Here is a 23,344-nt window from a genome sequence, read left to right as displayed (position 1 = left end):
GAAACTTTATTTTACGGGGTTATGGCTTTTTTCAATACAAAAGAAGATCAAAAGAAAATCATGACAGTGTTTTCCCCTTTAAACGGTAGTGTTCAACTTTATTGAGGTTAAAAAGATTTACATATAGAAGGTGTTTGATTGCCTGAAAGTTTCATTGTGTTTATCTGATCATTTGAATGAGATGGTTCTTTCAATCTATAAGTCTGATAGTAGAGTTTTCAACTCGAGTATAGGGGGAAAAACAAGAGAATTTGAGAAGTTTTATCAATTGAAACATAGATAAGTTGTCATAATGTTAGATTCGGTCATCACTTTTACATGTTTCACTTGAGCTTTCCTAGATTAAATCATAGATCAATTTTAATGCTATTACCACCTAAGATCTAAAAACAACCACATAAAAAGTGGCTGGTTTAAAATTCCCAAATAGGAAACTTAATTAGTTACATACTTCAGTACATAATATTTTATAACCGAGCTAAGATTTAATAAAGAGTGACAATTGTAAGAGATATTTACATTCTAATACAGATTGGAATAATACCCGGTTTTTAATTCTATTATATGAAACTCTAAGCTATTTATCTAATGCAATACGAAAAGAAACTGAAAATAAGAGCAATAGTATCCAGTGATTTCACAATTCCCAATTCTTCCTAATTTTTTCTTCTCCAAAATTTTAAAGAAGAACTTAATGAACTAGAATTTTGATTTGATGAAGAAGAATTTGATGATTCATTAATAATCTCTCTCTTGATAGTAGTATTAGTTCCATTGTTATTTATTCTTGAATCACTACCACTTTCAATTGATATAGGACTTGAATTATTTGATCTATTATTTACTTTATCAAATTGATTTATGTCAGCTATAAAATTTTTATTATTTGGAGAATTTGAATTTAATTTTGAATTATGATTATGATGATTATGATGTAAGAAATTATGATTATGATTATAATTCCCCGTTTGATGATTCTTTATTGATCTTGTTGAATTTTGTAAATGATTTATTGATTTGTTATTTGAATTTATTGAACTAGTTGAATCATAAGATGAACTTGAGATTGGAGGTGAATCCGATGCTGGGGCAATATTTCCATTCAACTTCAAATGTCCTAATAAATTCAGTAATGATGAAGAATTAGAAGATGATGCAAAGTGGTGATTTGTTGAAGTTTCAGGAGAATTTAGATCTATTATTGGAGTTGATGAACTAGTAGTTGGCGATGATATATTATTTGATGGAATTTCTTGAGGTTTGTTTATACGTTTCGATGATGATGAAAATCTACCTAAAATTGAAGAAGGTAATGAAAATGAATTTGATTCAATATCTGGTAAACCTTTTTGATGAGCAAATTGTTGTGGGGTTGATCTTTGATTTGGTGTTCTACTTCCTCTCTCTTGATTTGGTGATATTATAGGTGATACATTTAATGAAGAAGTATTTGAAGATGATTTTGTTTTTGTAGTCGTATCAATAATATTTGATTGTAAATTTTTATTTAAACATTGAGTTCTTAAATCTTTATGATCATTTCCATTGATACAATTATTAATTGAAGTTAAACCACATTCACATTTTTTTGAACTATTACCAGATTTAACTGAATTTAAATTCTGTTGTTGATTTTTTTTACAAAGATTTAAAAATTCAAAATATCCATTTTCTTTTAACATTCTAATGACTTCATTTTTAGCTTTTATTAAAATTAAAGGATTATGTAATTTTGTAATAGAACTTTCTTCAACAATTTCTTTGAATAATTTTTGTGATATATTTATTTGTTTGGGGGAATCATTTTTTATATATTCATTCATTAAAAAATCCCATTTTGTATTTAATTGATTTAAATCTTCATCATTAATGTATAGGATTTTACCTTCATCTTCTTCATTTTGTGGTGGTGATTTTCCATTCATTTCGATTCCAATATCATCCTCATAGTCATCATCGTCTTCATCATCATTTACAAATTTTTGTTTAAAATTATCCCATGGTTGATTTATATCTAGATCATCAATAGTTGAAACAAATGCATTTTGAGGATCATCTAAATCATCTAATTTTAAAGATTGTTGTTGACTTTGGTTTTTCTTAAACATCAGATCAAGTGAAGCCATTGATGAAGTTTTACCATGTCTTAATGATAAATTAGTAGCTGCTTTAGTTGAATTATTGTTTGTTATACTCCCATTATCAATTGGTGATGGACTATTATTTAACCTAATTTTAGATATATTATCAATATAAAAATGATTACTTGTGTTATTTATGAATGAATCTGTCTTGGAAGTTGGTGATAAATTTGATGGTATAGTAGATGATGATAAAATTTTTAAATTATAAGTATATTCATACCTATAAATATCAATTAAAAATTCTAAATTTTCTTGACAATGTTGTTTAATTAAAAATTCGTGAAATTGATTACATATATTTATTCTATTATCTTCATCTAATTTATCTATTGATAACAAGAAACAATCATTTACTAAATCATCTAATGATGGTATACTTGATGGTGGTGGAGTTTTACTATTTTTGGTGGAGTTGACTGGACTTGTTTTTGAATTTATTGATGATGAATGGAAAGAATTTGAAGTAGTTGAAGGAGGACCATCAAAAATATTATGATTATGATTATTAGGAGTATTTGTAGTATTTTGATGATGTCGTATTACACTTTCATCTAATGAATCAAAATTTATTAATTTTGTCGGTATTGGATTTGCAGTATATGATGATGAAGGTCTTGAAGGATTTGGTGAAATTAAAGGTGATGTAGTTTGAGATGTGGGGTTTTTAGTATTATATTTAGTAGATATTGTCGTTGAATTATTGGTAGTAGATGAAGTTGATAATTTATCATTTTGAAGACGTTGAGGATCCGTCATACTATAACCCTTAACTTTCAAAAGTAAGGAATGACAGTGTTATCAGTCTTTTCACGGTAAAATCACTTCTGCTTGTTCAAGTAGTTGGTGATATAATGGCCTTAATATCTTTTCTTCTTCCTCCTAAATATACTCCGATTGAAGGTTGTTTTTGGAGTATGAATCTAAAATGATAGATGGTTATTTGATATAATTTGATAATAAGTTTAAAGATCTTTTATAATATTCTTGTATATCATAAAATTTTTATTTATATCTCTGTATGTATAATGGTATATATAAATTTAGGAATAGATAAGTTTTACTTGTTAGGGTTTATTTTTTATTTTTTTTATTTTTTAACTTTTTAAATTTCTTTTTTTTTCGCTTTCATTTCTCAACGGTTTTTTTGAGTTGTGCACTACACTAGCTTAAAGTATGTAGATATAACGTTAGGTGGTTAGATCATAACGTAGGGTCACCGTTTTAAACAAGAATTAAGGTGGAGTTACAGATCGGTATTAATTAATAGGTTTTGTCTTGTCTCCCAGAATCATTAATGTTTGGCTCATAACAAAGTCCTTGTCATGTCATGTTGTATGAAGGTTTTTTTCATCATATGTTTCAAGTATAAACTTATAAATTAATTTGATAATAAAAAAAAGAAGTCAAGTGATTATTATAATTCAAAAATTTAGTTCAAAGTATATTGAATATTATTTATGTATGTAATAGTTGTTAAAAATGTAATAAATGCAAGTAACCACATAAAACAAATAGCAAATTTACATATTATCAATAGGTATTAATAATTTTTTGTGTGATCTATTTTTTTATTTACCAGCTGAGCTTTTTTTGTTTTTGAAAAATGTGCATAGTTTTGGGTAAGATTTGACATTTGAGGCTAAGGTGATTTAGATTATTTGAGAAACTTTTCACATTTGTAAATCCTTTATGAATATTGGTTGAGGATTTACATTGTATGTATATGCTTATTCCTAAATTGTGATATGTATCTTTTAAACTTTATAGAAAAAATAAAATAAAATCCGCTTAACATGATCTTGCATCGAATCATAATTTTACATCGTATGTCAAATTAATTTGAAGCTTTGGGTCAAATAACGGATACAAAATTAAAAAAATAATGAATGTGATTCATGGACTCACTATGATTAATTAATCATGCCACTATATGCATCTGTATTATTGAAAGTTGTCATAAGTTACTAGATTGAAATTATATTTTGATCATCTCAAGATTCTGGCACTACTTGATTCTGTGCCTTAATTTAAACACTTGAAACGTTTACTTATTATTTTTTTGACAAATTTAAGCGAAGTGGGGTGGGACGAAGGAAGAAATTTGAATAAATGATTAAGAAACACAATAGTCACGATTTACCTCATTAGTTCCGAATTATGCATTCGTAATTAAGACCAGACTATCTTGAACTAAAAGACTTAACATACTTACTAAATTATTGTTTTTTTTCTTTTGGTAAGATCTGACACTATATTTGTAAAAAGAAATAAAGATCACCGTTAATATAATATTTAAATCAAACGTTTTTACCAATTATTATTTGATTTTGGATTTCTGTATTTTTTGAAGTATTATTTAGGGTCTGTTCCACGGATGAAATCAATATAATATGTCAAACTTTTATGAATCTGACGATTCGATTAATTGAAGTGTTGGGTAAACAAGAAAAATTCCTATCCTACAATACCTTTGAGAATGTACTGTGAACTATGTTTGAATTTGTATTAAAGATTATAATATAATAGTTTGACATATTTTATACGAAATGAATTTAAACTTAACTTTATTTTAAAAGTAATCGTAAGTATAACCGTCCCAATTCGCCAACAAGATATATGTAAGTGAAGTTTTCGATTGACTTGCAATTCGAGAAGGTTCTCTTTTTGTAAATCTACGTTAACTAAAGTTCCCGCTATGGTATTTTTTTTTAGGGCGGTTAAGTGAAATGTGTTATATTTTAAACATTCATTTAAAATTTTTTTTGAGGCTAATTACAAAGGAAATCTAGAACTATTGATTCTTGAAGTTAAAACTACTCTTGATATGGTTGATTTAGACTATTTTGTATTAAGATCTGTTGGGTGTGAAGTACCTAATTAGTAAGTGAATGTGAAAAAACTATCACTCGAAAACTCGATTTTTCAACCGAAACAAGTTAGGAGATTCAAGAATAAGAGAGGAAGATTATAAAACATAACATGAATTGCATTAATCGTAGTCTAAACAACTTATAGATCTATCTAATACTCTACTATATGGTATTCGAGTATTCAATATTTTCAGTTTACTCTTTCCCATTCTCATTCTCATTATCTTTCTGTTTCTCCTTCTCCTTTTCATCCTCTTCTTCTTTTTCTCTTTCTTTATCAAAATCTTCAAACATTTCATCAACTGATCCACCTAAATATAATTTTAAAGTTTTTCTAGTAGCAGGTAAAACTTTAGATTTAACTAATAAATCAGGTTTATTTTCTTCTTTTGCAATTCTATCATAAGCTTGCATTCTATGACATGAATTCATTATAAAATAATAATTTTTACCTTTTTCTCTAACTTTAAAAACATCAACTGGTGGTAATTCACCTGCTGTTATTTCATTTAATTTTGCAGTTTTACTTTCCATTGGTTTTCCTTTTAGAGTTGATACCATTGCATCTATTTTTTGATGATCTAGTACTGGTGGAATTGGTCTTCTTATTTCATTTAATGGGATATATTCATCTTTTAATCCTTGTGTTTGTATTGACATTTTTCAATTCGATTATATATGTATATTTTCAGGTGTTAGTAGTAATTGATTGGAAAATGAAATTGAATTTGTTATAGGTACTAAAATTGAAAATGTTTAAAATAAAGAATAGTTAACCCTTTTATATAATTCTTAAGTGATCTGAGATTTGTAATGATTATTTGACTTTGATATGATATATATTATTTACAATTTGTCATACATCTATAAATCTAATTCGTTTGCTTATTAACCATTTGTGTAATTATTATGTATGATGTAATTCCAGATTTATTGAAAAATTGGTCATCTTAAAAAATTAATGACATGACAAGCAAAGTCACGACACTCTAAATTTGTATGATGAGATCTCACCGAATCGGGATAAAGATACGACCATCAGATTCAAATTTAATTGTTGAAATCAAGTCAATTCAATTTTGTCACATTCATATGTAAAAAGAAGATTTTAGTATGATACATTGCTGCTAACATTCCCCAACTTTAGAAGATTGCTGATATCGCTTGAAGAGAAATTTAAACTACTTTATATAACAACCCGTTCTTCGGAATTGGTAGCTTGTGTTGTAGATTGGTGAAAAGTTAATCTTCATCATTTAGGCTAAATGAGGAGTCTAAAATTTTGAGATAAAAAGCCACCACCTTTAAAGTAAATGGCAAAATTTTTGAAGAAAGATTTGTTTGCTTCTGATCTCATAACGAGAAATAGAAGGAGATATGGCTAAAATGGGCTAATCTCTTGTTCAAGAAACATAACCAGAAGAATGAAAATAGTATATCCTAATATTTGTAACCTGTGATCTAAGTATTAACAATGTAACAACGTTTAAACTATTTGAAATTACGCAATTTAAAGACTAAATTTCATCCTTAGGCTAAATACTCAATTCTATTGTTTTTATCTTTTTGATCTTTAAGAAAAAAATTAAATTGAAAAAAAAAAAAAAAAATTTTTATCTATTTGATCTTTTAGATAATAATTATTAAAGAATCATTAAAGTTTTTAAAATTCCATATAGCATCTCAAATTCCATTTTAAATTATTGTTCATGTTCAACACGTTTTAAATGAGCGTAGTTTGAAGTTCAAATTCGACCAACTATTTATATACTACCCAATTCCATCTTATCAGCATTGAAAGATAAGAAAAACAGTGGCATCAAACAAACAATCTCAGATCAGGATCATCACAAACCGATAAAAAGATGTATATACCTGGTATATACGCTTCTATAATAACAGGAATACTACTATTCCCGTTCCTTATACCAATAAGAACAAAAAACAAACTACAAAGAAACATAAAAACATCATTAATTATATTATTTATAATATCAATATTATCATCAATTGCACCAGAAACTTCACAAATTGGAGCACCATTTCATAAATACGGTAAATCCAAAATAGCATTTTATGGATGTAATTATCAAATTCAATTAACTCAAATTAAATTTTGTAATGAAGACAACAAGACATTAGAATGGTGTTTTTGTAATAATTTTAATGCTTTTGCAACTATAGCTCATTGTTATAAAATTGGTCATCCAAATGAAATTAATTCTTTATTAACAATGTGTCAAGAATTTAACAAGACATTATCTTTAAATACTTTTAATCATGCTAATGATTATTATGATTCTCATGCAAAATCAATATCTGAATTACAAAATGAAAATCAAAATAATAATGTAACTCATTTTCCAATAAAATTAAATGAAACTGAAACTCATATTTTTGAACAAGCTTATGATCACTTTTTAGGAAATTTTGATTTAAGTGTTGATTATGGTGCTTATTTAGTATTATTTTGGGTTGTTGTTTTCACATTAATTTCAATAAATAATTGGTTTAAACATTTATTTCCTCAATTTTTTAAACACATGACAGATCCTTTGACTAACTGGTTTAGATCAAGGATATCATTACCATCAACAAATAACAAAAATAAAACAAATGAATATAAATTTGCTGGTTTGATTGATATGTTAGTTCCAACAAGAATTGAAAGTATAATATTAACTTCATTTACAATTTTAACAACATATTTAATGATTTCAAATATTTCATATACAGAAGGAGATCCATTGTTTCATACTAAAAGAAATGCATTATTAAGATATTATGCAGTAAGAGCTAGTATATTATCAAGTACAATGATGCCTCTACTCATATTATTTGGTGGTAGAAATAATTTTTTACAATGGATTACAAAATGGGACTATTCAACTTTTATAACTTTACATAGATGGATATCAAGAATTATTATGATTTTAATTATAATTCATGCTTTTAATTATTCTGCTTATATGAAATCTATAAAGAAAACTACAATAGAACCATATTTATATTGGGGAACAGCTGCATTCTTGGCTGGAGTTGTAATAATGATTCAAGGTTTATTAGTATTACGAAGAAAATGGTATGAAATGTTTTTGATTTTACATATTTTATTAGCTGGAATATTTATTTTTGGAGCATGGTTACATGTTGAAGAATTATATTGTGTTTGGTTTTATTATGTTTCTTCAATGATCTGGTTATTTGATAGAATTATTAGAGTACTAAGACTATATCAATTTGGAAATCCTCAAGCAAAAATTTATTTATTATCTGATGATACTTTAAAAATTATTGTACCAAAACCTAAAAGTTGGGAAGTTATCCCTGGAGGACATGCTTTTATACATTTTTTAAAATGGGATTGTTTTTGGCAATCTCATCCTTTTACTTATACTTCAACAAATCAAGAAATTATATTATTTATTAAAGTTAAAAAGGGAGTAACTAAAAATCTTGCCAATTATTTAAAAACTCATCCAGATAAATATACAACGATACGTGTTGCAATTGAAGGTTCTTATGGTGAACAAACTCCAGCTTATAAATATGATAGTTCTGTATTTATTGCTGGTGGAAATGGTATACCAGGAATTTATGCAGAAGCTTTAGATGTCATAAAAAGTCAACAAAATCAATTCAAAGATAATAAAGTAAAACTTATATGGGTAGTTAGAGAATATTCATCATTATTTTGGTTTTATGAAGAATTAATTCATTTACAAAATTTAAATTTAGAAACTACAATATATATCACAAGACCAAATTTACCTATAAATGAAGAAGATTTTAAAAGAAGAATAATATCAGTAAATTCTTTAGGAGATAGTAATGAATTATCACCATTATTAAATCAATCATCAACTCAATCACAAAAATTAAGTTCATCTTCATTAATAGAAATAGATAATAAATTTAATTCAGAATCAATTGATTATAAATCAATAATTAAAAAAGAATTACAACATATATCATTTACCGAATCAAGACCAAATGTAAATAAGATAGTTGAAACTAATATAGAAGAATCAATTGGATCAACATGTTTTATAACTTGTGGTCATCCAATAATGGTTGATGAAATTAGACAATCAGTAGTTGAAAATATTTATAATCCCGAAAAAAAGAGAGTTGATTATTTTGAACAATTACAAGTTTGGGCTTAAATTAACAATAGGAATAGATTTAAATATAGAATAGAATAAACGTAGTAATAATACCCTCAGCTTTTTTCCTATTCTTTTGTTGCGAGGTTCAAGTAAAATTTGTGAACCGCAAGAGTGATGTCAGTATTCAGCACTCTTGGCTCTGTTGATTTTGACCTTTTTTTTCTTAAGTCTCGGAGCACAACTATTTTTGGTGATTCAAAACGAAAATTTACAATGTAACGTCCTAACAGTTGACTATTTACGTAAAATTCGAAGATTTTTGTAACAAATTATGTCATTAGTTTTTTTAAATTTGGAGGAATCAATTATCAAGTCAAAAGATCTTGTAATAGCTGATATGAGATTATGGTATTAAGTTTTACCCATGGGGTAAGTATTTTGATTCATCATAGGCATTGAGATATACATTTTGTGCTAATTTTTTAGGTAATGTTTGCTACTCGTCTATATTCTATCCAGTAATTCTAAGTTTGTTGAGTAATTAAATCTTGTCTCTCGGAAAATCAAACTTCTAGCAATCCTTCACTTCTATGATGTTGGAATTTAAAAACTGATTTAAGATTTTCTTGCCCTTTATTTTAATTCTTGAGAAAACGTTATGTGTAAAAAAGAAATGTTAATATTTTTTAAATTCTCTAACGTGAATATTTTGGTGCAAAATAAATAAAAAATTATGGTGTTTCAGAATAATGCATTATGCATAGAGTATATCAGTCAGATTCTCTCGAAAACACTATTAAGGTTCAAAATCATGAGTCTTCACCATTATTAACCAACACATTAACTTCAAAATTAATCAAAAGAGACATGAGATTTCGATTCGGATATATTACTAAGATTTCTATGCTAACTTTTCTTGTCAAAATTAATTAATCCGAGAAATAGAAATAATAATAGAAATTTAAAAAAATTAAAAAAAATCTGAAACAAATAAAAATATTACAAGGTTGCAATTTAATAAATTATTTCTTCTACGTGTGACATTACTAAATTCATAGTAAATTCATACTAAAAAAGAACTTTAGTCCAAGCGTCAAATGTTTGATCTACTAAAAGGCTTAGCGACATCAATCAAAAGTAAATCAAAATTCAAATGACAGTTATAATTTTTTATTTTGACAGATTCCACTTATAATTTCCTAATATTGACAAGAATGTATATATATATCTCCAATTTCTCATGACTCCAGATTTTTACTCCAATTTTTCTCCAGGTTTTTTATCAAATAAAAGATTCTTTAACAACCTTAAATCTAGCATAGATTCATCATATACTTGCATATCAACAAAATTGTATAAAAGAAATATCAATTAAGCATACATTTCTGAAAACAAATTCTAATATCAAATTATAACTCTACCAAACAAACAATGAGTAATAATTATAACAATTCAGAAACAAGTTCAAAATTAAATGATGATAATATTCAACAAATTTCAACAAATGAAAATTCAGAAAAATCTCAAGATAATAGTTCACAAACAAAAACTGAAGAAAGTTTAATAAATAAAGATGATGAAAGTCTTGAAGAAGCAATAAAGAAAAGATTAGCTAATAAAAATTGGAAAGATTATATATTAATCACATTTTTATGTTTTTTAATTGCATTTGGAGGATTTGTATTTGGTTATGATACTGGTACAATTTCTGGATTTGTTAATATGACTGATTTTATAAATAGATTTGGACAAGTAGGTGATAATGGAGAATATTATTTAAGTGAAATTAGAATTGGAATTATTATATCAGTTTTTAATATTGGTTGTTGTATTGGTGGATTAATTTTCTCGAAAATTGCTGATATTTATGGTAGAAGAATTGGTTTAATGTTTTCAATGGTTATTTATGTTATTGGTATAATTGTTCAAATTTCTGCAAATTCTGCTTGGTATCAAATTATGATTGGTAGAATTATTACTGGATTAAGTGTTGGTACAGTTTCTGTTATTGCACCAATGTTTATATCTGAATCATCACCAAAAGTTTTAAGAGGTACATTAGTTTGTTGTTTTCAATTATGTATAACTTTAGGTATATTTATTGGATATTGTTGTACTTATGGAACAAAACAATTAGAAAATTCATCAGCACAATGGAGAATTCCTTTGGGATTATGTTTTGCATGGGCAATTTTCTTAGTCATTGGAATGATTTTTATGCCTGAATCACCAAGATATTTAGTTGAAAAAAAAAGGATAGATGAAGCAAAAATTTCAATAGCAAAATCAAATAATTTAAAACCAGATGATCCTATAGTTAATTCTGAATTAATTTTAATTCAAGCTGGTATAGATAGAGAAGAGCTTGCAGGAAATGCTTCTTGGAAAGAATTAATCACTGGAAAACCTGGAATTTTTAAAAGATTAATTATTGGAACTGTTTTAGCTTCATTACAACAATTAACTGGTAATAATTATTTTTTTTATTTTGCAACAACTATATTTAAATCAGTGGGGTTGGAAGATTCTTTTCAAACTTCAATGATTTTAGGAGCAGTTAATTTTTTATCAACATTTGTTAATATTTGGGCAATTGAAAGATTTGGTAGAAGACAATGTTTATTAGCTGGATCAAGTGGAATGTTTATTTGTTTTATTATTTATTCAGTTTTAGGTTCAACTAATTTATATGATGATCCAAATAATTTTCAAAATTCAGTTACTCATTTACCAACTGGAAAAGCAATGATATTTATAACTTGTTTATATATTTTCTTTTTTGCATCAACTTGGGCAGGAGGTGTTTATGCAATATTATCAGAAACTTATCCATTAAGAGTTAGATCAAAAGCAATGTCAGTTGCAATTGGTTCAAATTGGATTTGGGGTTTTTTAATTTCATTTTTTTCTTCATTTATTATTAATTCAATTCATTTTTATTATGGATTTGTATTTACTGGTTGTATTGCAATTTCAATTATATTTGTTTATTATTGTATTATGGAAACAAAAGGTTTAAGTTTAGAAGAAATTGATGAAATGTGGGCTGCTAAAGTTGTACCTTGGAAATCTTCAGAATGGGTTCCACCATCTGTTTCAAAAATGGCTCATTGTCAAAATTATGCAAAACCAGATGTTGTACATGATGAAAGAAATGTTTAATCATAACTTACTTGATGACTTGATGATAAAATAAACACAAATAATCTTATAGACAATTTATGTATTATTATACCTTTAATTGATTGTTATGCAAAAATTATTTCTAGTAGAACCAGAATGTAGTTCTTTTTTATTAAACTTTATATTTTTAGATACTTTCCCATTCCAATCAAATAACCAATATGCAACCTTCTTAGCTTCATAAATATAATTTTGTTTAAACCCTAAAGAATTCATAATCTCCAATAATTTATCATTATCAAAATATCTTGAATTTTTAATACAAGGTAATGGTAAAACTAAAAATAATGAACTTAATTTTCCTTTATTTGGTGATTTTAAAAATTTTGTAATTCTAATCAACATTTCACCTCTCTTTTCATGTGATGGTACAAAATTTAAAACCAATGAACATGAAATTAAATTAAATTTTTCATTTTCGGTAGTTGGTAATGGTCGTTCCATAAAATTTTGTTGTAAAATTAAAGGATCTTGTGAATTTAAATCTATCCTAATTATTGATTTGAAAATTTTACTAGTTGATATGTTATTATATGGACTAAGACAACCAATTTCTAATGCATTTAGATCTTCTTTTAGTTTTGTTTCATATTTTGAAGTTTTTAACCATTCAATTAATTTTTTGGATGAATCACCACCTCTTTTGTTTGTTTGACCTTGATTTGATGCTGATTGATAAATTTTTATTCCACCTCTTTGCTCTATTTCTGAATCTATTTTAGCTAAGATTTTAATTAATTCAATTTCATTTAAGGTAACATCTATCTTATAAATTTCATTATTAGCGTGTTTTTTCGCTATTTTGAAATTATTGAATTCTACTTGATATATTTTATTCTGTTTTATATCATCATAATTGTCTAAATCAATTGAAGTGTTCGATTTTTGTAATTTTGTTATTATTGAATGTTTATTTTTTTGTAAAACGTGAAATCTTCGGATTATTTGTCTAGTTTGTTGTGGTTTTAAAGACTTGGGATTTATAATGTTTCTATTCTTGTCATTGGTAATTGACGATAGACTCTTCTTCACTTTCTTCTTGGCCATTGATTTATCATGATGTTGTGGTTGGACCTTTTGAAAATTTGGAAAATGTCCTGTCTACTTTTTGTAACTCAGCACATAAATTTTTGTGTAATATTCTGAGGATGAGCTTCTCTCTATAATTTTGAAACTCGAATAACCAAAGGATTCAATCTGAAACACCAAAGCCAATCTCAACATTTGAAGAAGAGAAACCAATATGAAGAATAAACCTAACACGAAACCAAACAAAGTATCAAAACCTTCCAAAAAATCACAACAGAGAAGGAAAATACCGACCCTAAAACAAAAATTGCAAAAAGAATCAAAAATAGTTAAAATAAATGATTTAGATTGGAAACCAGTTGAAATACCAGATAATTTAGGAGATTATACTGGATTTCTTGGATTAGAAGAAATTGATGGAGTTGATGTTGAAGTTATTGATGGGAAACCTCAATTTGTTATGAAAGAAGAAAATATTGAAAAGAATGATAAAGTAGATGATATTCTGGAGAATAACGAAGATATAGAAATTAATGAGGAGGATGAAGACGAAGATGAAGATGAAGAGATATTGGATGACGAAGAATTTACAGGATTTGATGATGAAGAAGAGGAAACAATTATCTCAGAAAGTCTAGACCCTGTACAAGAAGATAAAGAAGACGAAGATGATGAAGACGAAGAACTAAAACATAATACATTTGCAAATTTAGATCTACCTTTACCGGAAGATGTTCATTTACCAGAATGGGATTTAACAGATGAAACAAAACTTAGTCCCTTTACATTAAATGGATTATTAAATTTAAAATTTAATTCACCAACACCAATTCAAAAAAAAACTATACCAATTGCTATAAAAGGTAAAGATATAATAGGTAAAGCTACAACAGGTTCAGGTAAAACTTTAGCTTATGGTATACCAATACTTGAAAAATATTTAAATTCTTTAAATAAAATTAAAGAAAATATTAGTAAAAAAATTATAAATCATCCAATTGGTATAATATTTACACCAACGAGAGAATTAGCTCATCAAGTAGTGGATCATTTAACAAAATTAGCTGAATTTACACCATTATCATCAAAAGGGATCGTCAGTGTAACTGGTGGATTATCTATACAAAAACAACAAAGATTATTGAAATTTGGACCTGGTATTATAGTAGCAACGCCTGGTAGAATGTTAGAATTAATTTCAAATGATAATGAATTATGTAAAAGATTAAGTTTAACTGATATAATAGTATTAGATGAAGCAGATAGATTATTACAAGAAGGTCATTTTGAAGAATTTACAAAAATATTAGAATTATTTAATAAATTTAGAATTAAATCAAAAGATATTGAATGGAAATGGCAAACTTTAGTTTTCAGTGCAACTTTTTCAAAAGATTTATTTGGAAAATTAAATAAACAACAAATTGGTAAGAATAATAAAAAACCAATAATTGATGGAAATTCATTAGCTGGTAATGATGAAATTATTGAATTATTAAATGAAAAATTAAAATTTAAAGATAAAAAACCTATACTTATAGATGCTAACCCCAAAGAAATTGTAAGTGGACAAATTACTGAAGCATTAGTTGAATGTGGTCCAACAGAAAGAGATTTATATTTATATTATTTTTTATTAATGTATAAAGGTTCAACATTAGTATTTGCAAATTCAATAGATTCAGTTAAAAGATTAATACCATTATTAAATAATTTAAAAATTCCAACATTTGCAATACATTCATCAATGTTACAAAAACAAAGATTAAAATCTTTAGAAAAATTTAAAGAAGCTTCTTTAAAAAATTCTTCTGCTGTATTAGTTGCTTCAGATGTTGCAGCAAGAGGTTTAGATATTCCAAATATTGATCATGTTGCTCATTATCATTTACCAAGATCTGCTGATATTTATATTCATAGATCTGGAAGAACTGCAAGAGCTGGAAAAGAAGGTGTCTCAGTTATGTTTTGTTCACCACAAGAAGCAAGTGGTCCATTAAGAAAATTACGTAAATTAATTGTATCAAATGCTTCTACCAACAATGGAAAATTAAATATTCATAAAGATGTTAAATTATTACCTATTGAAATGGATTTAATAAATCAATTAAAACCAAGAATTGAATTATCTTCAAAATTAGCAGATTCAAATATTTCAAATACTGCAACAAGAAAAGAAGATTCTTGGGTAAAACAAGCAGCTGAAGATTTAGGAGTTGAAGATTTACATGATTTAGAGGAATTTGAAGATGATATAATCAAGAAACAAAGGAAAAGAAAAGAAGGTAAATTATTAACAAAAGATGAACAAAAAAGAATAAAATATGAATTAAATCAATTAATTTCTATACCTATAAGAAAAAATAATAGAAGATCTTATTTAACTAGTGGATATGATAATTTAGCTCATCAAATGATTAGTGGGAATTATCATGAAGATGTTATAGGTCATGAAAAAGTAAATGCTTTAAAAGATTTGAAAAAGAAAGATAATACTATCAAAGCTGTTACTAATGGTATTTCAAAACAAGACAAACTTTTAAAAATTAATGAAAGAAAACAAAGTAAAAAAGATGCTAAAAAGGAAGCTAAACAAAAGAGACAACAATTGAAAAATGGAGGATTGAGTAATGATGATATGGACGAAAGTTGAGTAATAATGAATTTACTTAATTATTAACCATTATTCTATATATATGGTGAATGATCCAATAAAAAAATTGCATCTTTTATCTTGCTTCTAGTTAAATTTAAATAAAATCTTCTTCATCATCAAAATATTCATCTTCATCACTATCATCTTCGTCTAGTAATTGATCAAAATTAACTTTATATCTTAATATTGCACCAACACCACCAAAACCTTGTACAAATTGGGCACCTTCAGAAGATTTATCAGTAACAAATTCTAATTCAGCACCATAATTTTTATAATTTTCAGCTAACCATTCCAAAAAAGATTCTTCTTTTAAAATTTCCATATCAGTACCTGTTTTTTTATCTTCTTGCCATGATTTATCAGGTAATTCAGGATTAACATGTTTTATAATTTCTTCACCTTCAATATCTTTTAAAGTATATCTTATTATATTTAAATTTTCATAAACAATAATTTTTTCACATGATCCTAAATCAAGAGCTTTTAAAGTATCTTCTATACCATAACAAAATTTCCCAGTATCTTGACTAATTTCTTCAAAATATTGATTTAATAATTTTTTTTCTTGAACAAATTTAACATTTGCTAAAGTTTCTGCAGATAATTCTATTGCTTGATTAAAACCATTTTCTCCTCCATATGATATATCTACTATTTTAATAACTTTTGCTTGTAATCTATTATCAAATAAATCACTTTTACTTAATTCATTTTTAAAATCTGCTGAACCTGCTAATATTAAACCTTTTACATTAACTTTATCTGCAGTTATAAAATTTTGTACAGCAACTTCTGCAACTTTACGAACATAATTATGTCTTTTTTCTTCTCTTAATCTTGAAAAACGTACAGCTGATTGACCACCTCTACCATGTTTTTTTGGTAAATCAACAGTAAATTTATGTAAAACTTCTCTTGTATTACCACTTACTGCACCAAATAATGCTCCATTACCATCCATAATAATAAATCCAAATCTATCATCATTTTCTAATAATTCGTTTAATGCTTCAACATGAAATTTATTATCACATAAATATAATGAAGTATTTATTGGTTTAAAAGGTTCAAAATCAATATTTAATTTTTTTTCTTTACCTTCATCAGTTATAACATCACCACAATAAACAACTAAACCATTTCTTGGTACTGAATTATATAACTTTAATTTTTGTTGAGTTGATGTTATAGCAGATAATACTGATAATCTATTAACTCTTGATTTAATATTTGATGCAGTACCATATTCTTCTGTTAACATTTTTTGAATTAATGAAATTTGACCTTTTGGAGGTATAACTAATGAAATCATTGAAGTACCATTACCTCTTGCCATTTCTAATGATTTAATTAATTTTTTAACTTTCCATATTTCAATATTTTTTTCTGCATCATTTTCTTGCTGACTCATGATTTATGATTGTATGTGTATGTATGTATAGATCTATATGTTGGATGGAATTATGTAAAATTAAGATTGAAAATCGTCGGTATTGATATTAACGAAATGAGCTTGTTTTGATGTTAGATTCAATAATGAAAAATTAATGAAATGAATTGAATGTCTAATATACGATGAGTTGAAAATTGGTTGAAATGGTAGACTTTGAAATTTTGGTATAAACTTTTTAGGATGTATGTGTATTGTTCAAAGTCTTTGAATGTTATTCAATGGTATAACTTTTTTTAATGCTAAAAGCTTATTATAATTTTTTTTTTTCAATCAATTTCTGAAACTGCTATATTTTAAAATTATTTAGCAAAAAAAAATTCAAAATTTTTCACTTTTTTAATTTTGTGTGTGTGTGATGTATGTTTATTATTAGTCTACTACAAAAAGTACTGATGTAATACTTTGTCGTGTCTGTTTTTTGATGACATTGTAAGTAGTGTATGATTTCAAATCTTTACACATGTCGGATATTGATGTCCGACTCTTATGTATCATGTCGCGTGATCACTCAAACTTTCAACTCAGACGATAGTAACTAACTGGGTAATTGTGATGTAATAATATATGATGTATGAACCCAAATCTTCGCATGAAAGATATATAGTCAATATATTATACTTGTATTGATGCATTTAAAATAATAATCAATTACTTCAATTTGGCAACACATTTGACTTAACTTGTACATGACTTAGAATTGAAATATCTCAGTAATTAGCCACATGATATGGTATAGTTAGTCAAATGTAACAAGATATGATTACTTGCTCCTTCAATAATTCCTTCATGTTGCTGATGTGAATGCATTGACTTAAAAACTGGGTCAATTCAATTGATAATATATTTTACAACAAAAACTCTAAATACCTTAATAATATTTATATTGTAAAAACATTAATTACACAAAAAGTATTAATCAAGTAGTGTACAAAGTCGACTTTTGAATATTTTGAATATGAAACAAACCTTATTTGCAATAATAATTTTTTCGCAACCATTTTATGTTAAGTTTCATCTAATACATCAAGATGCTTTATAAAATCAAAAAAAAAATGGAAATTATAACATCATTATTTAAAAATATGAATATTTTTATCCAATTACATGGATTAATGAAATCTAGAAAATTTATTTCAGATCAAAACAACTTTGACTATCTTCAGCTTTCATTATGAATATGCAAAATCAATTAAATACAACAACAAGTACATTATTGAGCAAAACAAGCACATTAAAGATCACAGATTATAATTCAGAAATTGATTTAAACGATAATATACCATATCCTGAACCAGTAAAAACAAGATTTACTTTCAAACAACAAGCTTCTAATTTTATAGAAGATTCTAAATTACAATATTTATCAATTTTTCCAAATCAAAATCAAAATAAAAATGAGTATTCGAAGAAACATTCTCAAAAAGATAGTGATAGAATGAAATGGATTTTTGAAAGATCAAAGGATTTAATTAAAAATTGTTCTAAAATTGTTTTTCATGATATCGGAGGAATCATTTATAACATTATTGAAATTTTGGCAATAATTATAATTTTCATTTTCTACTCAATCTATTTATTGTGTTGTTTCTTAAAGCAGTTGTTGTACTACCAAATAACTATTTTTTTGATTCTACTTGTTTTATTTGTTGGTTTTATTGTTGGTTTCCCTATTGGTTTGATGAAAGCAACGGGTTGTTGTTTCAGTTAATTTTTTTTTTTTAGCACATTTGTATTCATTACTCTTTTATTGATTACCAAATATGACTTTGCTTTACATTATTCCAAATTACATCATAAGAGCAAATTCTGTGACAGAATTTTAGGTCAAACAATTTATAATTAGATATTTAATATTTTGCAACAATATAACTCCTTATGGTGTTGTTTTAAAATCACTCTGAGAATTTAAATTTTTATGTAGGCTATCCTATGGATAAAATTTTAACGAGGAGAGATTGCAGAGTATGCAAACATAACTTAAAGGAAGTAACTATTCCTTGAAAGATTGTTAAGAAGTATATATATTTTTACAACTATTAAAATGAAAAAAAAGATTTAGAGACTGATAATAACTACTTACTTATTTTTAGTTGATTTTATTTTTTGCATCCTTCAACATAAAGGGACAAAGCTCCCCAACCTAAAATGATATTAAAGGATATACATGCAGCAATAACACTAATAGCAACAAAAAAAGTCCAATAAAGAGATTCTTTTCCAAGTAATTTATATTTACTCTTCAATTCTTGAACATATTGATAATTATCAAATTCTTCGGGTGGAAATAAGTAGTCCAAATCAAATATAAACCATCTATTTATTAACCATGACCAGAAATTGGGTTGATTTCTATTATTTTTTGATAGTAATGGACGAGATTCAAATAAAGTTGATGAAATTTGGACTGATTGAGCTAGATCTTTTAAATCACCTGATGCTGAAACTGATGAATTTTGGTCTATTTGAACTTGATTCTCTAAATCGTTTGAGACAATTGGAATTGATGAAGTTTTACCTGATTGGACTTGAATTTTATTGGAATTATCATTATTTTCAACTAAAGCAGCATTCAAATATATTTCAAAAAGTTCGGTTCGAATATTATCCATCTTATTAATAGTTTTTAGGAAATAGTGGATTGTATAAGCAAATCCTAAAAGTCCTACTACTAATATAACCGCATTAATTCCTATGAGACCCCCGTAGTATTCACAAGACTTCATTGTTTATTGTTAATCAAAAATTTTTTGTGTGAAAACAATTGTTTATGAACAAATGTTGTCTAAACTTGCAACCAAAAAAAAAGTATCAAATTTATAAATACTTACATGATAATTAATTATTAAGTTTTTCGGTATGCTAATATATAATAAATATTTCATTTATTATTGCCCACAATATCTAAGAAATTTCGGATCAATAAGACTTCAAAATTGCGCTCTGAATTTAAAGAATTTGGAATGTGGAAAAGAAGAACTTGGTGAAGTTAATGCTTTGACTGCAGACTGAAGAATCAATTAATATTTAGAATAAATCACAAAAAGTATAATCAATTCGTAATTAAGCATAAAACTGAATTAACGGTTAGTTCTAGATTATCATACATAATGGAACAATAAAATGAATTAGAAGTTCATACCAAAGTAGAGATTAGAAAGTGAATTATGACAAACTTGTTCCAAATTTGATTCCAAAAACAAGTATAGAATTAAAATGCTCAATTGATACATCCATTTGTACCTTAAATTGAAGATAGGTTGTTGTATAGGAGCAAATTACTACACAAATAAGTGAATTGATATAAAAACCATTAACTCTTCATAAAACGATACAATTTCTATTTAATCTATTTTATATTTATATTCTGTAGTAGCTAATAATAACTGAAATATGGTAGCTATCCACGCTATCCCAAAACATGAAACAAATCCCCTTTTTAATTCGCAACCTTTTTACGTTGAGTTCCATAATTATACATCAAGGTGCTTTATAAAACTGAAAAAAAACTGGAAATTATAACACCATTATTTGAAAATATGAGTATTTTTATCCAATTACAGGAATAATGATTTTATTCTAAATCAAAACAACCTGAAACTCTTCAACTTTTAATAAAAATATGCAAAAACAATTAAATACAACGTCCAGTACATCAATGATCACAGAAATTAATTCACAAAACAATTTAGACAATAATATACCATATCCAAAACCAGTGAAAAAAAGATTTACTTTCAAACAACAAGCTTTTAATTTTATAGAAGATTCAAAATTACAGTATTTTTCAATTTTTCCAAATCAAAATCAAAATACAAATGAATATTCGAAGAAACATTCTCAAAAAAATAGTGATAGAATGAAATGGATATTTGAAAAATTACAAGATTTGATTAAAAATTGTTCTAAAATTGTTTTTAATGATATTGTTGGAATCATTTATAACATTATTGAACTTTTGGCAACAATTATAAGTTTCATTTGTTACTCAATTTATTTATTGTATTGTTTCTTCAAGCAATTGTTGTACTACAAGGTAACTATTTGTTTTCTTCTACTTCTTTTATTTTATGGTTTTATTGCTGGTTTCCCTTTTGCTGTGATGAAAGCTATGGGTTGTTGTTTCAGATAATTAGTTTTTTTTTTAGTACATTTGTATTCATTACTTTTTTATTGATTACCAGATATGACTTTGCTTTACATTATTCCAAATTACATCATAAGAGCAAATTCTGTGACAGAATTCTAGGTCAAACAATTCATAATCAGACATTAATACCTTTTAAAAGCATAGCAGTAGTTATGGTGTAGCTTTGAAACCACTCTGAAAATTTAAATTTCTTATTAGGCTACCCTTTGAATAAATTATTTAATAAGGAGAGATTACAGAGTATGCAAACATTACTTAAAGTAACTATTCCTCGTAAGATTGTTAAGAAGTGTATATATTTTTAAAACAATTAAAATTAAAAAAAGATTTAGAGATTGAAAATAACTAGACTACTTACTTATTTTTAGTTGATTTTATTTTTTGCATCCTTCATCATAAATGGTCCAAGCTCCGCATACAATGATAGTAAAGGAAATTAAAGCAGCTGAAAAACTAATACACAGGAACAAAAGCCAATAAAGAGATTTTTTTCCAAGTACTTTAAATTTATTCTTTAATTCTTGAGCATATTGATGATTATCAAATAGTTCGGTTGGAAATAAGTTGTCCAAATTAAATTTAAACTCTCTATCAATAAACCCTGACCAGAAATCTGGTTGATTTAAATTATTATTGTCTGATAGTAATGGACAAGATTCACCTAAAGTTGATGAAATTTGGTCTGATTGAGCTAAATCCTTTAAATCACCTGATGCAATTGAAATTGATGAATTTTGGTCTATGTGAACTTGTTTCTCTAAATCACTTGATACAATTGGAACTGATGAAGTTTTACCTGATTGAACTTGATTTTTATTGGAATTATCATTATTTTCAATTGAAGCAGCATTTTGATCCCTCCATTCTTTCATAAATAATTTGAAAAGTTCGTCGTGAATATCATACATCTTATCAATAGTTTTCATGTAATAGTGAAATGTATAACCAATTCCTAAAAGTCCTACTACTAATATTACCGCATTAATTCCAAAGAAACCCCCGTAGTATTCACAAGACTCCATTGTTTATTGTTAATCAAAAATTCTTTGTGTGAAAGAAATGTTTATGAAAAGGTGTTTCTAAATTTGCACCCAAAAAAAATTTTAAAATCATACACGTAATATTTTGGTTATGCGAAAAATATCAGTAATAATTTATTTATTATTGCCAACAATATCTAAGAAATCTCAAATCATTGAAACTTTAAATTACTCATAAAATTAAAGAATTTGGATTGTGGAAAAGAAACCTAGTGAAGTTAATGCTTTGAATGTAAATTGAAGAAACTATTGATATTTTACAATATTTATGATTTTTGGCTATAGAGTGGATAAATCACAAAAATTATGATTAATTCGTAATTAAGCATAAAACTGAATCAATTAACGGTTTTTTTAGTTCTAAACTATGCATAATGAGACAATAGAATGAATTACAAGTTCATAATAAAGTAGAGATTAGAAAGTAAGTAACTAACTTGCTTCAAATCTGATTCCAAAACAAGTATAAAATGAACTTAAATGTTCAATTGAAACATCCATTATACTTTAAATTGAAGATAACTATCATCATTAACAAAAGATAATAATAATAATTTATTTTCTAAACTTATTTAAGGTGTAACACAAATAGTGACATAAAATACGATTATAATACTTCACTAATTTCATAGAGTACAGATATTACTAAATTTTTTGAAAAGAAGTAGTTTAATCATTGACTTTTAACCTAATTAGATGTAGACCGCTCA

General features: G+C 26.0%; 9 protein-coding genes across 9 annotated transcripts; 3 read left to right on the top strand and 6 right to left on the bottom strand. All coding sequences in view use genetic code 12, as the record gives it.

Moving 5' to 3' along the window:
* Positions 1–656: 656 nt before the first annotated feature.
* On the bottom strand, positions 657–2,900 carry KGF55_003124 (uncharacterized protein; the record flags this gene model as incomplete). Its single annotated transcript, XM_051757884.1, has 1 exon — positions 657–2,900. One exon carries the CDS (start codon positions 2,898–2,900, stop codon positions 657–659), a length of 2,244 nt encoding a protein of 747 aa, XP_051614565.1.
* A 2,309-nt stretch (positions 2,901–5,209) lies between these two features.
* Positions 5,210–5,674, bottom strand: KGF55_003123 (sulfiredoxin; the record flags this gene model as incomplete). Its single annotated transcript, XM_051757883.1, has 1 exon — positions 5,210–5,674. The coding sequence occupies one exon, from the start codon at positions 5,672–5,674 to the stop codon at positions 5,210–5,212; it is 465 nt and encodes a 154-aa protein (XP_051614564.1).
* A 1,205-nt stretch (positions 5,675–6,879) lies between these two features.
* Positions 6,880–9,180, top strand: FRE9 (Fre9p; the record flags this gene model as incomplete). Its single annotated transcript, XM_051757882.1, has 1 exon — positions 6,880–9,180. One exon carries the CDS (start codon positions 6,880–6,882, stop codon positions 9,178–9,180), a length of 2,301 nt encoding a protein of 766 aa, XP_051614563.1.
* Positions 9,181–10,554: 1,374 nt separating this feature from the next.
* On the top strand, positions 10,555–12,285 carry KGF55_003121 (sugar porter family MFS transporter; the record flags this gene model as incomplete). The annotated part of the gene is made up of 1 exon (XM_051757881.1): positions 10,555–12,285. The coding sequence occupies one exon, from the start codon at positions 10,555–10,557 to the stop codon at positions 12,283–12,285; it is 1,731 nt and encodes a 576-aa protein (XP_051614562.1).
* A 75-nt stretch (positions 12,286–12,360) lies between these two features.
* KGF55_003120 (25S rRNA (adenine2142-N1)-methyltransferase) lies at positions 12,361–13,353 on the bottom strand (the record flags this gene model as incomplete). The annotated part of the gene is made up of 1 exon (XM_051757880.1): positions 12,361–13,353. The coding sequence occupies one exon, from the start codon at positions 13,351–13,353 to the stop codon at positions 12,361–12,363; it is 993 nt and encodes a 330-aa protein (XP_051614561.1).
* A 196-nt stretch (positions 13,354–13,549) lies between these two features.
* On the top strand, positions 13,550–15,988 carry MAK5 (putative ATP-dependent RNA helicase; the record flags this gene model as incomplete). The annotated part of the gene is made up of 1 exon (XM_051757879.1): positions 13,550–15,988. The coding sequence occupies one exon, from the start codon at positions 13,550–13,552 to the stop codon at positions 15,986–15,988; it is 2,439 nt and encodes an 812-aa protein (XP_051614560.1).
* Positions 15,989–16,085: 97 nt separating this feature from the next.
* On the bottom strand, positions 16,086–17,405 carry ERF1 (translation termination factor eRF1; the record flags this gene model as incomplete). The annotated part of the gene is made up of 1 exon (XM_051757878.1): positions 16,086–17,405. The coding sequence occupies one exon, from the start codon at positions 17,403–17,405 to the stop codon at positions 16,086–16,088; it is 1,320 nt and encodes a 439-aa protein (XP_051614559.1).
* A 2,138-nt stretch (positions 17,406–19,543) lies between these two features.
* Positions 19,544–20,056, bottom strand: KGF55_003117 (uncharacterized protein; the record flags this gene model as incomplete). The annotated part of the gene is made up of 1 exon (XM_051757877.1): positions 19,544–20,056. One exon carries the CDS (start codon positions 20,054–20,056, stop codon positions 19,544–19,546), a length of 513 nt encoding a protein of 170 aa, XP_051614558.1.
* A 1,912-nt stretch (positions 20,057–21,968) lies between these two features.
* KGF55_003116 (uncharacterized protein) lies at positions 21,969–22,520 on the bottom strand (the record flags this gene model as incomplete). Its single annotated transcript, XM_051757875.1, has 1 exon — positions 21,969–22,520. One exon carries the CDS (start codon positions 22,518–22,520, stop codon positions 21,969–21,971), a length of 552 nt encoding a protein of 183 aa, XP_051614557.1.
* Positions 22,521–23,344: the final 824 nt, after the last annotated feature.

The sequence above is a fragment of the Candida pseudojiufengensis genome, assembly GCF_024610245.1.
Source record: "Candida pseudojiufengensis strain CBS 10847 chromosome Unknown scaffold4, whole genome shotgun sequence".
Lineage (NCBI taxonomy): Eukaryota > Fungi > Ascomycota > Pichiomycetes > Serinales > Debaryomycetaceae > Lodderomyces > Lodderomyces pseudojiufengensis.
Note: the sequence above shows the minus strand (reverse complement) of the source record. Positions and strands in the feature narration are given on the sequence as shown.